Source organism: Podarcis liolepis (assembly GCF_965112155.1).
Source record: "Podarcis liolepis genome assembly, chromosome: 12".
NCBI lineage: Eukaryota > Metazoa > Chordata > Lepidosauria > Squamata > Lacertidae > Podarcis > Podarcis liolepis.
In genome coordinates this window covers 52,105,069-52,121,253 of record NC_139563.1, presented here as the reverse complement: position 1 = coordinate 52,121,253, position 16,185 = coordinate 52,105,069, and the positions used below count along the sequence as shown (strand labels likewise).

The following is a 16,185-nucleotide window of genomic DNA, read 5'->3' as shown; positions in this document are numbered from 1 at the left end:
GAGGCCGAGGCCGGTGAGGGAGTAGGGTTGCCCGGGGCTTGAGGAGCCGTCGCCGGGAGTTGCTGCTGCTGTTGTTGCTGCTGCTGCCCGGACATGCCGGCCTCCTCCTCGTCCGCTGTCTCGCGCTCCTCCCTTTTGCGCGTGCTGCCCCGCCGCCGCCCCATTGGCTGGGTCCTGTCAGCTGATCCTGTGTTATTTCCTCTGTGTGTGTGTGAGGGGAGAATGGAGAGAGAAACCTCGGCACCACCACCGCGGAGCCGCCCCCGGCTCGACGCGGATCCTCGCCGCCGCCGCCCAGCCTCTCGCCGCCCGACTCGCCCGCCTCCCTCCCACGGCACACCAGCCAACGTCTTGCGGCACACTAGTGTGCCACGGAACACCGGTTGGGAAACACTGGGTTAGAGTTTTAAAGGTCAAAACCAGCACTTTGAATTGGGTTTAGTCCAGCTGGTATCTAGTCCAGCTGATATAGTAATATAATTTGAATGGTGAGTGATTTTGCAACATTTTAAATATTTGTATAAATTAATTCTAGCAAAATAATGCAAATGGAAGGGAAGTAAACTTACCAAAGCAAAGTTCAAGCAGAAAATTCAAATTGGGAAAGTGAGTGTAGTTTTTCAAGAAACTGCCTTTGATTCTTTCCCCTCTTGTCTCTTTGGGTGTGCATTGGGCTTGGTTCTTCAGTTGGCTGAGGAACCATCTGCAAACCACTGCTGAACTAGTAGAAAGAGTATCTCTTTACTTGCAGTGGCTATGTTATAGTTCCACACCTTACCAACCGAACCTTGAGCTCTGCTGTGCTTCATATCAAAGGGTAGACCCAAGCAGTTTTTTTATATATAAATACAGTGGTGCCTCTGGTTACAGACGCTTCAGGTTACAGATTCTGCTAACCCAGAAATAGTACCTCAGGTTAAGAACTTTGCTTCAGGATGAGAACAGAAATCGCGTGGCGGTGGCGCAGTGGCAGTGGGAGGCCCCATTAGCTAAAGTGGTAGCTCAGGTTAAGAACAGTTTCAGGTTAAGAATGGATCTCCGGAACGAATTAAGTTCTTAACCTGAGCTACCACTGTAGCATAAAATCATTTCCCCGATAAAGCATCTACTCAAACTTGTTGGGAGCCACACCAGCTTGTGCAACTGTCTTTTTTGACGAAAGCAATCTTCTTTCACCGTGCTGGGTTAGACATACCTAACAAATATTAGTTCTATTGGGCATGCAAGCAAGCAGAGTGAATGGAGATGAGCTTGCTAAGCTCTGCACCCTTCCTTCACGACATCACTCTGCTTTTCACTACCCGCAAGTCATTGTTCGAAGTCTGAAGTGGGGTGCTGCTTCTTATTCCTAGAGGCTCCCTGCATATTATAGAGCCCCACTTTCCCAGGATTCTGAATCACTCAAGAGAATCTGTATGAACAGAGGAGTCTCCCCGCTTTAGACTTTGCTCTCCAAGCCATGGCAAACAGTTGAAATGTTCAGCCTTTATATGCAAGCAACATGAGCAAAATAAGACTATAGTGTATATCTGAACATACTGATTGTGTTCCAAGGCTGAAATTGTATATAACAACAACAACTTATTATTTATACCCCGCCCATCTGGCTGGGTTTCCCCAGCCACTCTAGGCGGCTCCCAATCGAATATTAAAAACACAATACAGCATTAAACATTAAAAACTTCCCTAAACAGGGCTGCCTTCAGTTATGAAAGTCAATGACAGGAGAATTTGCTAATAGGATTGGCAGATTAAACATTTAAAGGACAATGGTTGGGAGGAGTTTTGGGTGCAATAAAGAATATCTATTAGGTTGTACGGCATAATGTATTAAAATGCGGATAATACATTATGTTGTATTGTGAGGTAATATAGCCTGTATATGTATAAAGTTCAAAGTACAGAAACTTGGAAATAACAGGCTCCCTTCCATGACTCATGTACGATTAGCAGTATATAGATATATCTCAAACTTGTAGAGTGAATGGCATATACGGTAAGCCTGAAGCTTGCACACATTTAACGTGCACATTCAGCTATACACGCTTGGTTTCTTTAAAAAAAGAAATAAATTAAAAAGGGGACAGAAAGGGGATGGGTGTCTGGGGAAAAGGGATTTAGCTCAGTGTGTTTTGACTATACAGTGGTACCTCGGGTTAAGAATTTAATTCGTTCTGGAGGTCCATTCCTAACCTGAAACTGTTCTTAACCTGAGGTACCACTTTAGCTAATGGGGCCTCCCGCTGCCGCCGCACTATCTCTGTTCTCATCCTGAAGCAAAGTTCTTAACCAGAGGTACTATTTCTGGGTTAGCGGAGTCTGTAACCTGAAGTGTCTGTAACCTGAAGCGTCTGTAACCTGAGGTACCACTGTATGTGATTTTGGGTTTAGACACAATGCCTGGAATGTAACCCATGCATAAGTTGCGGGCTTTTTGTATAATGAAACTTCATATCTAACCAGAACCTTTACCCCAAACACTAGCAACTGAGACAAAGTACCGCTGATAACACTAAACTGTGCGTTAGCACTAAATTGTGCACTTTCCTCTCCCCTCTTCTTTGGTCCAGCTGTGACTGTTTTAAATTAAATGCCATTCATCATTATGTCTGAATCCTAAGATGTGTTTAATTTCAAATAAAGTTTAGAGGAACAAAGCAACTTTGTGAGCCATGCTTTAAAGCTGTCTTGTTTCAGTCCAAGCCAAGACTGTAAAACAGTTTGTCCAGGTTCAGAATGAAGGATAAGCTGCTGGCGGTGCTGGAGGAGAGGTGAGCTGGTGGCTGATGAGCCTGAGGTTAATTTGTGTTATGGCAAATCATAGTGTAGCATTACACCCAAATGAGGCCACTGTTTGGGTGATTCTTTCAGCTGAATTAGGTGTATGGGTTTTCTTTGATCTATGTAGCTGACATACTTGGAATCATACCCCCATGATATACTGGTGACCCTGAGGTGTCTTTATGTTTTCTTCTGTTGGGCTCACTTGTTTGAGTCACCTTTTGAGCAAGAACTACGTTAGACATATCATTTCTGCTGCCTGGGCATGGCACCATATCAGTCTGGATTAACAGGTGGAAGATCACTGATGGAGAGGCAGGATTCAAATTCAATCAATTGAATTTGAAGGGTGTTTTCTATTTAATCATTTGCCATTTCATTGCCCCAGTAGGCATATTATGCAACCCAGAACAGCAGCAAACAACCAAACTTTATTGACTGCAGTAGGCAGGGGTAAGGGTTGGCATGGCAGCATGGCCAGGATCAGTTTATCAATCCACCCACCCCTTGCTGGTGAAATGTGCTCCACTAAGGCTGGACCACATCATACCCATTTCATAGGAGTCGCCCAGTTCTAAACCCCGTCATGGTGCAAGCCAAGTTTCACTGGGCAACCAGGGTGAGGAGTCCAGCCAGCCAGAGACCCCAGCCTGAGCTTGGGACATGCCGTGGCCAATCCTCCCCTTAGACCCCTTATGGGCTTCCCACTTCACTGTGTTAATCCTGCCCAGTGCACTTATACATAGACAACATTATCCCACCTAAGGAAGCCATAAATGTTCCTTGGGGAGAAGGCAAAACAACAACAACAACAACCCAACCGAGGTTTGAGAGAGAAAATTCCTTTCCAGCCCTGTCAGCTAGTGAGCCGAATTGCTCAGTGAAGGATCTAACATGAGGGTGGGTAGCTCACAGGGCAAAATTGCCCCCAATCCAAAATAGCCTACAGGAGAAGTTTCTCATTTGCTGCTTGTCAGGCCCTGCTGGGTGTGGTGGTTAAGAGCGGTAGACTCGTAATCTGGTGAGCTGGGTTCGCTTCCCCGCTCCTCCACATGCAGCTGCTGGGTGACCTTGGGCTAGTCACACTTCTCTGAAGTCTCTCAGCCTCACTCACCTCACAGAGTGTTTGTTGTGGGGGATTGTTAGCCGCTTTGAGACTCCTTCAGGTAGTGATAAAGCAGGATATCAAATCCACACTCCTCTTCTGCACCACAGGGCACAGCTGCCCTGCACACATTGCACTTGGAAGGTGGCTAAGTGCAACTTTCTTTCCTGGACATTTGTTTTAACATGTAAAATTCCCCCCCCCATGGGCATGTAGACCCCCCCCCCAGAGGATGTGTCCAAGAATTCCCGGACTTATGACAGCCCTATCTTATCGTGGACTTTTCTTTTTTAAAGAAAGAACTGTGGGGGAAATATATTTGTAAATTATCATATTGCACAATACAGTGGAACCTCGGAAGCTGAACGCCTGTAAACTCGAATATTTCGGCTCCCGAAAGGTCGAAAACCAGAAGTGATTCTTCCGGGTTTCGAATGATTTTCAGAAGCCGAACATCTGGTGCTGCTTCTGCGGCTTCCGATTGGCTGCAGGATGCTCCTGCAACCAATCAGAAGCCGCACCTAGGAAGTCAAATGTTTTGGAAGTCAAATGGACTTCCGGAACGGATTCCATTTGATTTCCGAGGTACGGCTGTAGTTCATTTGTTCAGTTTATTTTGTTTTTATATATGTTGTAAGTCACCCAGAGTGGCTAGGAAAACCCAGTCAGATGGGCTGGGTATAAATAATAAAATTATAAAATTATTATTATTATTTGCTTATGGAGGCAAGTCCCTACAGCTGTCACCCTGAACTACCTGAACCTAGACAACGCAGTTATGTTCCATCTCATGGAGACAAATAGTCTTCCCATTAATGTCTAGTAACCCTAGTTGAGATAATTTACCTGTTTTTTGAGGTAAGGCAAGACAGGGCAGTTGTATGACAAAAACATTATTTAATAAAAATTCAATTATTATTATTTGCTTTATACATGGCATGAATATGGGTAATTCTAATGGAGCTTGACATTATCATTAGCATTACTAGCGCAATTCTATGCATGTCTACTCAAAAGTAAGCCCCATTGAACTCAATGAGATGTACTCCCAGGAAAGAGGGTAAAGTATTGTGGCACATCCGCAATTTGTGGATGATTTACCACTTCCCAAGTTTGCTGTGGCCAGGACAGAAGATGTTGGGGGTTATTAAGGAAATTTTGGATTCAAGGCCACCCCAGATAGATAGATCCATTGGAATATTGTGGTCCATGTCACCTGTAGGAAAACCACTAGAAGTAGACCTGTGCCTATCAAGCTTTCTGTGGGTCTACCAGTGGCCATTGGGATGAATGGGTTATACTGTTGGCAGAGTACTTCACCACCAATGGAGGTGCAGATATGCCTCATTCTAGGTCCCCTCAGCCAGCCTTCAGCAGGAGCTTGAAGGATTGCTTTAAAACTAAGCAGTATTTTGTATATATTTATTTCAAAATTTGTAAACATAATGATAAGCATTTAGCAAATTTGTAGTGTACTTTCTGAAGCTGTATATATGCACTTTTAAGCTTTAAATAAATGTGTTTTAGGTTTATAGCAAGCAATTAGTCTGCACTTTTACTTAGTAAGAATCTAAATAATAAATGGATTATTTTTTATTTAAATCAATTATTTAAATTGGCCTTTTTGCTTGGTGATTTAAATCAGTGATTTATACCCTAATGAGCTTAGTGCTGGGGAAATCAGGATTGTTAAAATAAATGTGGAGATTATTTATATTATTTTAACTGATATGAATATTTTATTTTTATATTGTTGTAACTCACCCTGGTGCACTATGGTGAAGGGGATAAGAAGAAGCAACAACAAATTGATGATGATTTGTGACCCATTGAAACTCTATCCAGTGAGGTACAAAGGCAGATGGGTGTAATGGTGTGGTTTTGGAAGATAGATTAGATCTGAGTTTTAAAGGGGGGAAAGTTGATAGGTTGCAAATAACTGAACATTAATCCAGATTCACAAAACCAAATCACTATGGCAAAATTCCCTGAAAAGTAAGCCATAAATAACTTTACCACATTTTTAAAAAGGCTTGTGTGAATTGCCTTCAAAGCTATATCTACAGAATTCAATGGCACTTAAACTGATTTTTGGGCAGGCATGCCTGCTTATGTCATTTTTAAAATTGCAACTCAATGTACTGATCTTAAATTCGTTATTTAGAAGCAAGCCCTATTGATTTTAACAGAGTTGAGTTCCAACTGAGGTACAATCTGATGTTTGTATGCACCACTTGGGAATAAGCACAGTGGGACTTACTCCAAGGTAAAGATGGATTTGATCATTCTACATGGTTGGTTGAAAGTACCAAAACTCATGAGAAGTTTGATCCCATCCCACCTATAGCTCCTGGGGCACAAGTAGAAGCAAATTCTTAGCCAGAGAAAGTGACACATTGCAGAAGTTTTAGGTATAGGGATAGGATATCATGGAAATAGAAGTGTTGAAGGTTGGCATGTTGATCCTTACAAAATGGGGAATAACTCTGTATTTGCTGCTTGATAACCTAACTATTTGGAGAGGCCACAAGATTAAGCTTTGAGTTTATGGATGGTCAAAGAAGCTAGTTCACTTAAAACAGATTTTACAAGCAGTTTGTGAATGTATGTTTCATATATGATTCTTATACATGATACTCGCTTTATGTTTTGTCTCCAGTGAGAATTGGGGAAAGATAGCCACAGTGGAAATAACATATTATTTTCACATGAAACAGTGTATATTTTGGAAACTCACTGACGAATCTGTTTCTTGCATAATCAAAGCATTTAAATGCAGGTTGAATTGCAGTTCGTATCAGCAGTGCATGTTTCCCCATCATGAAATACATGTGTATCGTTGCTGTTTTAGGTAACAGGGTTCATCGTCTTTTGAAAACTGGGCCCTGAAAATCTTAATAAAGCCTTATCTTTAAAAAACAAAACATGTGCAGGTATCCAGACTTAGTAATATTTTTACCTGATGCACCACTTCCGTGTGTTTTCACTGACACGGATCTGTGGAATGCCAAAATAGAAAGTTTCCTTCTTCTCCAATATTTTATATGCTTTTGAACAAGTCAAGGTATCTTTCTGGAAGGCAGTGTGCTCTGGGTTTGTACAGTCCAATGAATGGCTCGACACTCACGTTTTATTATACTTCTTTCAAGCAAAACAGAATTGTTTTATTTGGCGCCATCAGCAGCAAACAATCAACAGCTTGTAATGTCTTTGTGAATTTATAAGGAGGCACTAGCACTTTTACAAAGACCTTTGACTCTTGGATTGGTTTATTAAACGGCTCTTGAACAAACACTCCTTATTCTGGTCTAGCATGGAAGTCTGTTGATGGATTGTGCTTTTTGCAATTATTTTTCTCTGCCTCTTGTCATAAAATCAGGGAAGCACAATGCGGATTTTATTTTGTTTTCTTTGGAGCTGGTTTCCAGTTCATTTTCTTACTATTTGGTAGGGTGGTGTTTTTTTTAGCGAGAAAGGACAAGCAGTGATGAGTTAATCTGTAATTGGTTTGTTCTCAAGGTGCTGCAGCCACTCCCATTGCTTCAACATTAAGGTTTTTTCCCCTTCGAGAACAATTACTGTGTTGCTACTAATAAGTTTCAGCCAAGGAGGGAGTAGATAACATTTATACTGTTGTTGCATATAAAACAGAAGAGGTGAGAGAAACATGGCAATTTGTCTGAGAAGCTCTCAGCATAATAAGAGATTAGAATATGGATTGGGGGGAAATAAAAACTCTACTTTGTAACAGTTATTGAAATATTTTTTTGCGCTTTCTTTGGACAACAGAACTGGTGCATCTTACAGTTGTTGCCACCGTTCACAATTTAATCCCGTTCTAGGAACTGCTGTGCATTAGTATTCCCTGATTCGTGACATCTCTTTTCCTAAAGATTTAATGAAGGTTTAAGTGGTTGGGTTGTCAGATTTTTCAGTCAGTTGCCAAATCCAGCTCTTGAAAAGGCAGCCATGATATTTAAGTACTTTGTAAATGTTTCTATTTTCCTGTTAACCTCTCACTTTTCTTTTTAACCAAATGCCCATCTGGTGGCAACATTCGGTATAAACATAGCGTACTGCATTTTTGAAGCAACTGTGCCTTCTGTCTCCCTCCCTAAGCAATCTCCCCCCTCTTCACATCCCACTTCTCCTGACTTTCCCCTAATTTCCATTGCTCAGAATTGTTAACTCTCTCTTAGCCATTTTTAATGGCTCTATCTTATTACAATCAGCTCATTTATACCTGCTGCGGAGGTCACTTTAGGAAAGAACAGAAAAGGAAGAGTATTAATTCTGAAAATTGAAGCTTTAGTTACAGCAGAGACATTATTATTTTTTCTTTCGTGACAATATTGGTTTCCATTGAGGCAAAGATGAGCCTTTTTTAAAATGCAAAGTGCTAGAATTCACTAAAAAGGTTAAAACTGAAGTGAGTAATCTTCGGCACATAATATGCAATTGTTAATTTTAGCTCCGTGCGTAGGAGCTGTTATGACTTGAACAGCCGGCTCTAGCCTTCATTAGAGGAGAAGCTCACAGTTTTTTGAGACAGGTGGAGTCAGATCAAGCTGTGAAACTGATTTGCTTGAAGCTGGTCATTAGTGTTAGAAATCTGGTCTCTATTTTATCTTTTAAAACCCTACCATGATTATATCTATTATTACTGGTATTTACTTTTTGTCTTCCCTCCCCCTCCCCACCAGGTTGATGACGATGATCTGTCAAACTCTTTAAAGGAACAGCATGGAGATTGGCACTCTGAACTGTTAAATGGGGTCATGGGACTCACATTGTCATTGATCACTTGTGTGGATTTAACCAGTGAGGAGCAGCAACAGCAACTGATAGAAAAGCCTCAAGAATTAACACAGCACTGAAGGTAAACAGCTTCTTTTTGTTACGTACCCATTGGCAGAAGGAGGTATAATTTCTGTGGATTTGTGCCATGCCCATACAGCCACATCAGGTCTGTGAGCATGTTGCTTTACGTGTACATCTCTGGAGTGCACACCAAGCAACAGGGATAATGGTTAAGATTCAGGTAACATATGGTGTTATATTTGAATTTATGAGAAAGAATGGCTTCATTTCAGATATGAATGCTCTGCAAATAAACGGATCAGCTGTAGGGGAAAGTGTGTGTGTTCCGAGAAAAGAAAATGTAATATCATGACAGTATAACACAATAGCCTAGATAAAGAATGGGTTTATTTGATTGTTACCAACGTCCTCTCTAAATCATGCAACTTTTGCCCCAGTGTTCACATATAAAGAAACAAAATATATTGTAAGTGTTTTTTGGGGGGAAGGGGGTTAAAAAACAAAAACAAAACATTCATTGTTCAAAGCCCCAATTCTTTTCACAAATCATGTTCCCCTTGAAAATTTAATTATGGAACAAGACCTTTTGTGATCTTTCTGTTAAACTTGACAAAGTAAATGCAGCCAGGATAAATGTATACCCAGTTTTCTGATTTTCTTTATTTTTTAAAAAAACCAACCCTCAATGCACATTGTATTTTCCTTTTGAAATAAACAAAGAAAGGCGGCATTACAAAGATCTATTCAGTGTTAATTGCAACCTGCGAAAGAAACAAGATGAAGACTCGATTTATCTAATAACCGTTATTAAATTGTGAGAAGGGCAAATACCGAAACCTGTTTTGAAATAACTCCTCTTCTCTTCCACACTTAATTTTCTTCTTAAGATTTCTCTCTCCAAAAAGTAAAACAAAACAGGCAAATTGGGGGGGGGGTTAGGAGAAGAACAAAAAGTGCTAAATTATTCATGAGATACATCTGACAACTGATCAGTAGCGGAGGTGTTCGGAGCTGAGGGGGTATTTCATAGGGAGGAAGAGGGAAAATAATAATAGGCTTTAACTTTGAAAAGCCGTATTGAGCTCCTGTGCAGCACACTAATGTGAGCTGAGACCAATGCAGTTAAGATATCTTCATCAGAGCTTCCCTGCCAAGGGCTTCCAGGAGGATTTTTACTGCGCTGGAGAGTGACATGGAGTTTGGAGGAGGCTCGTGATTTTTTATAATGGAGCTGTCAATTTGAGGGCTTGAAATGGTGACAATGGGGGTTTTATTGCCAAATTTAGAATTAATGTTTATGTTGAGTTCCTCTTCATCCAGGGCTTAATTTCTCCCTTTCTTGTAGGGAGTGCTTATAACCTTGTTGTGTGTACACAGGGGGGAATGACTGGCTGGTAGAGGTGTGGATTAGTCCCCCCCCCCCCCATTTTCCAAAAAGCGATTGACAGTCTAGCGGAAGGTCTGGTCTGCTTGACGCCTCCCCAACAGAAAAGCACGCATAGGTTATCGTTTATTTGGTCCATCACCTACGTGGTAAAAGAATTCACTTCCATCCCACATCCCTAGCTGTGGGACAAAAAGGGTAGGGGGAGGAATTTCACGTCCGTATTTTCTGCCACAATGAGTACTTGAAAGCAAGCTGTTCTACTTGTTAGCTTTTACACAATTCAACGTTCACCTAGAATACTTCAGTCCATTGCCGTCTGCTGAATTGCATTGCCCTAATTCTTGAGTTTCTTGCTGTGCTTTGTTAGTTCATCATGGAGGAAATAAAAATATCTCTCGTGGGAAACAGATGGCAAATATCACCTCCTATTTTGTTTTTTAATGTCTTGACCTTTCAGGTCATCAAATCTTGTTCTATTAATTTCTACCTGGGAGAATGTCTGAGCAAGGTAAAACAGAAGAAACTGGAAGCGAGCAAGACTCAGCCATCTCCCAACAAGAGAATTGCATCCTTAACTCAGAGGTAGATGAAAAAGATGAAAATGGCAAATCAGACCAGGTAAGAACAAAAAGCGACTTTTCCGTTAAACTACTGGACTTTTTAAAAGCAATTTTGTCATTCTTTAATTTTTAAAGACCTTCTCCGCACCCATTTTGAGTAGGTATGGCATGTCTTAGATTTTCCCTTTCAATTCTGGAAGATCAGTATTTCTGTTAACTGCATTCGTCATTAAAATTGCTGCGTTGTATGAACACAAATAAATGCATATCAGATCAGTTCCTAGCTATGCAAAAAAGAGGAAACTGCTTATATTGTGAGAAATCCATTGGGAAACACTTATGATAGTGGAAAGGAGGAAGAAGAAAATAGTTATCAGCACCACTGTGTATAGATAGAACTTTTGCAGTGCCTATTGTCTCTGGCTTCAGATTGCTATGAAAAGAAATTATTTTTTTAAAAAAACAACAGCAACAGTAAAATGCCACACTGATTTGAATTCTCAAGGAGAGATGAAAACAAAGGGGTTTCAGAGGGTTTCTGTAGACTTACGTTGTAAAAATAATGCTTTTATGTGCATATAAAAATGGAAATGATTGTGGCTAGTTACCACCAGTGATATTAATGCTAAGGCTCCTTAAGGAGTCATTTTAAGGTCCACAAGTTACCAAGTTACCTGACAATCACCACATGAAACTGGTACTTCATGAATGATTTAATGAACTTGCTGCTATTCCTGTTATGCATATTTTCCACCCATAGACATGCATAATTTGTCACTTGCTGTTTGCAGAAACGAGGTGCTAACCAGAACCAGCAGAAAAAGAGACTCAAGGTAGAGATTTTGACTACTTTCTCGGAGTCAGGATAAACTAGCTGGGGGTGGAAAGATCCATGTATATATTATGAAAGCGTATTCCTATTTTATTCATTTGTGCAATAGTTAGTTATAATAAGGTTAGTGGACTTCCTTGAGTTATTAGCTATTTACTTTATACAGTGTAAATGCTTAAGATCCTTTTTCATTTGAATACCTGCATTTTGGTGGGAACTTCCATTTTAAATTAAATTATGCATAGGGATTACATTATTTGCAACCTTTACTATATCTGTGTTCTACCTCATGCCATCCCAGCAACACCGAACCCCATGTCCGTGAAACAATATTTTTCCTACTTTGTGGTCTATCTCTTTACTTTTTATTTTTTGAAACACAGTGAGGAAGGCTAGCGCGCGCGCGCACACACACACACACACACACACACTGGTATTCAAAAGTGATCTCCTTATTCTTCTATATTTCAGTCAGGAGGGAAGGGTAAACTGGTCCGAAGTCTCGCTGTCTGCGAAGAATCATGCCCTCGTCTGGAATCAGAGAATGACAACCAGGTATCTAAGACCAAGCCATTAACTGCATGGTTAACTTTTCATGTGCATGATGGCATATTTGGGCTTTAACTGCATTTACTGATTTTGGGAAACCAAAATCACCTTTCACAAGAGCATACTTTATAATTATTATTTTAGAAGTTGTCTGGTTTTTAGCGTGTACTTATTTTGAAATAAATGAGTAGCTCTACAGTATGTCACAGGGTGTTATTTGCTCTCTTTTTTTTCCAGACCCCCTGAAAATTTCAACAAATGGAAAAGAATTCAAAAGAATTCAGATTAATTATTTTTTAAAAAATTAAAAAAAGATAGAATTGTTATTTTCTCTAAGGCTATCTCTTGTAAGACTACACCAGACATAGTTCTGAGTTCACTCTGGCATCTAAGTCATGCAAGGTCCATGTATCAGTTCCCCGGAACTTATTTCATAGTAACATCCAAATTCTTGACACTTTTAAGTCAGAATGATCTAAAAGACAGTGCATTGTATTCCATATGGTTCATTCTTCTGATTCTTGGTGCCACTTTTCCAACTGCAAAGCATGTGTTTGATTTAGTCTGTATTGGTGTTGTATACCATTTATTCCAAAGAAACAAATATATGGATCAAATCAGGAAAATTTGATCTAAGAGACTTTAGAATTTTGCAAAACCTTTCTTCTACACTTACTGCAAAAAAGAAACGAAAAAGAAAGAAAAGCTTACATTGTCTGCTTATAAAAGCAAATTTATCAAGAACATAAACCAAAAAAGTAAGCTTCCTGCCAGTATTTCTTACTTGAAGACTCAGACATTATTTGAAGAATGAGATCAGCCATAGAGAGGGAGAGGAGACAGAAAACGAAAGATGAACTTTTGTTAGCACAAAATAATTCTCACATTTAAGTGTACTTTCTAAGACTTTCCGCTACTAACTTGAAATGAAACAAATCAAACTCTCCTCTTTGGACTCTTTACTACGGAGGGTTTTATTTTTTTGAAAGACCAAAAAACCCACCACCCCATATCTTATTGCGCTGTGGGGTTTTTGTACTTTCTCGCTGCTCTACAATGACAGTTTATGCAGTAGGACACTAGATAGATTATTTTATGAGTTGTGGGTAAATATTTTGAGAGGGGGGGGAAACAATACTATGACACATTGACTCAACTTGCATATAAGAACTGTATGGCTTTTGTTCTGCATTTTATTTGTGTTTTCTATCGTTTTAAATGGAAACTGAAAGGAGGAGAATATAAATATATCGCAGTATATTCAATGTTGCATGGTAGTTACTGATGTACTCTGCAAAAAAAGAAAGAAAAGGAATTTTATACACTTCAGAGGCTAGCAGGTTTGGAGGTAAAAACTAGATACCTCTTCTCAAGGTGCAATCCTATGCATGCCTACTCAAAACTAAATCTCATCGAGTTCGATGTCACTTCTAGATTAAGTGTATATTTAGGATTTCAGCCTAAACTGCCTACAATGCAAGGTAGAACAAGGTTGGCATTCACATTTCTTCTGGTTCCTGCCACTGTTTCGTCCAGTACTAGGGAGAATGATTTGAGTATAATGTAAAGAATGCAGGGATTAAAATACTTTCTGCCACCAAAGTCTCCTCTTTAAGGATTATTGGCTTTTTATGATTCGATGGGAAGTATACTTGATTTAAAACTTTATGATGATTACCTTTGCACTAGGAAAGTTAGAGCTGTGCTCTCCTTTTTGAGCTGACTGAAGGATACTGGAAGGGTTGGGCCAATGGAAATGGTTTCTTTCTTTCTCTCTCTTTTTCTCTAAGTTAATTTGGATTTTTTTTTCTTTGTTAGTTTATTTTAGCTGTTTACAAAGCACAGGGTCTAAATTATCAGAGAATGTATGGTACATTGCCAGTACTACAGATTGTACTACAAACCTAATGTTTGTATTATATTTAAAAATTTGCCTTGATTTTCCTGTGTAGGAAAAAAAAATCTTGTTACCTGTATTACTTGATCATGAAAGCTTATCTGATCGCACACTTTGTCCTTACTTTAAAGGAATGTTGCCTCTAATGTTATGATATTGGTTTATCAGTGTATTATTGCAAACTGAACATCTCCTGTTGTTCGCTAAACTTTTCCTGTATGAATGTACTTATCAACGTTGTAATTTTACTATTGAGTAAAAATATCAATAAAAAGTGAATATAAGAAAAAACAATAGATTGTTTTCACGACTCTGCAGCACTTCTGTGTGTGTTTATTTCAAATGCAATGAATATGTAGAAATGGTATGTTATATGTATGGCACAAAGTATATATGCTGTATGCTTACATGTCTGTTTTAGACTATATGTAAAGTCTGTCTTCCTTTCCATCCCCTGTAAAAATGCAAGTGCACTATAACTATCATTTTGACTTCAGGATAATAGAGTGTACATAGCAGAAGAAATTCTAATTGTTTCCCTTAATTGAACAACACAATTGCACTTTTATCAGCTTGCCAGATTACTTGCAGGGAGTTTACCGCAAATTCAGACAGAGCTACTAACTATAAACCATGCATTTTCACTGTGTATTCCTCCCTAATAATCTTCAGTTCAATTCACTATACCTTCAGAGTCATGGACCGTAAGTTAACATAAAGTTATGTCCACTTAAGCTCCAGTGATTTCATAATTGTCTACTGTATTGGGTTCATAAACAGTTAACCTCTCCCTGCCACCATTCACATTTTATAACATATTCCCTAAGAACTACACTTTGGGTTATATTGAATATATATAACTGGTCCTACTCAAAGTGGACCCACTGAAATTAATGAACATGACTAACCTAGGTCCATTTCAATGGGTCTACTCCAGGTAGGACTGGCATTGGATAGAACTCATTCAGATATATTTTAATGTGCCAGTTGATGGATCTAGCAATATGAGATTAATGTTAACATTATTGGGACCCCATCAGTAATACATATAGTTATAGAAGGTGTGGACATCTGAGTTATTTGTAATCTAATATGCAGGCTTAACTGCTGCACTTGACCAGCAGCAAGTTCTAGCTTCTTAATTCTAAGTAGGTGTCACCAATTTCCTTATATCAATTTTAAACAGAAATAAATTAAGTGTGCTTAGGTTTTAGGTGCCTCAGTCCTCGGCCCATTTACTTTGAAAGACATTAGCTTGATACCAGTGGAACGTATTTTATACCTAAGCTTTTGATCCTTAAGATTTTAGTTGTAACCCCCTCATTCCTGAGTACTTTTCCTTAGGCACTTTTACTTAAAAGTGCTTCCCACTGAGTCCAGTGGGATCTGCTTCAAGGAAATTATAATTAATCTGAAGCAAATAAGTTAGGATATATTCAGAATTAAATCCTAATCCTCTGAGGTATATAAACGACATAAACTATATAAGTAGCAGGAGGCAAAATAAATACCGGGAAGCAAAATTTGTCCCTAAGAGTACAATATTTTTTTCCTAATATTAAGTTCACAGAAGACAGTTTGGCTTCAGCTTTTCTAAGCATGCACTTCATAATGCATTTTGGAAGCCAAGTTTCCTGAATCTGGCCCTAAATTATTATATTTTTTTCAACAGGAATCTATACAACTGCAGCTTTCAAGTTTCCCCAGCCTACAAGAAGAGGATAAATCTAGTAAAGATGACTCTGAGAAAGAAAAAGAAAAGAATAAAAACAAAGAGAAAGATAGAAACAGTGAAAAACCCAAGATAAGAATGTTATCAAAAGGTGAACAAAAATATTTAAGTCGTTATTCAGTCATCTATCATAGTCACGTATGAAGACGTTCTTGAATGCAAGAATGTATTTGCTTGTTTTTGTTGCTTATATATTTGATATTCTGTATACGTCTGTGGGATTGTAGTGTATGTATTTGTTTATGCATTGTTTGTGGAATATATGCAGTATGTCTATATTATCTAACGAGCCTGCACAGTTTCTGATCCACAAACTCAAATGAAAAGCCAATCCAGGGGGCTTCATTAAACACTCTGGTTTGACTTGCTTCCTGGAACTGCAAAGCAAGGGAACTGTGAAGAACTCTGCTGGTCCTAATATGTGGCCAGTGGTCTCTGTTCAGACTGGAGGGTCACACATTCTGCTAACTTCAAATTTGAATCAGTGACTGCATTAAGAGGGAGGATTAATTATTCTGCTT

General features: G+C 39.2%; 1 protein-coding gene across 24 annotated transcripts in view; it reads left to right on the top strand.

Annotated features, from left to right (window-relative positions):
• The window catches only part of ARPP21 (cAMP regulated phosphoprotein 21), a 249,595-nt gene that overhangs the window by 119,116 nt on the left and 114,294 nt on the right, over nucleotides 1–16,185 (top strand). For 17 of the 24 annotated variants that reach the window (XM_083468012.1, XM_083468009.1, XM_083468020.1 and 14 more), the window contains exons 2-6: nucleotides 8,590–8,765; nucleotides 10,552–10,712; nucleotides 11,446–11,487; nucleotides 11,958–12,041; nucleotides 15,605–15,755. In XM_083468012.1, coding sequence (XP_083324138.1) covers nucleotides 10,590–10,712; nucleotides 11,446–11,487; nucleotides 11,958–12,041; nucleotides 15,605–15,755 — 400 coding nt within the window. In that variant the 5' untranslated portion in view covers nucleotides 8,590–8,765; nucleotides 10,552–10,589. Of the gene's footprint in view, nucleotides 1–8,291; nucleotides 8,316–8,378; nucleotides 8,502–8,589; nucleotides 8,766–8,802; nucleotides 8,928–9,739; nucleotides 9,963–10,101; nucleotides 10,241–10,551; nucleotides 10,713–11,445; nucleotides 11,488–11,957; nucleotides 12,042–15,604; nucleotides 15,756–16,185 lie in introns of those variants that run through there. The other 7 variants (XM_083468003.1, XM_083468018.1, XM_083468022.1 and 4 more) reach the window with 7 other exon arrangements.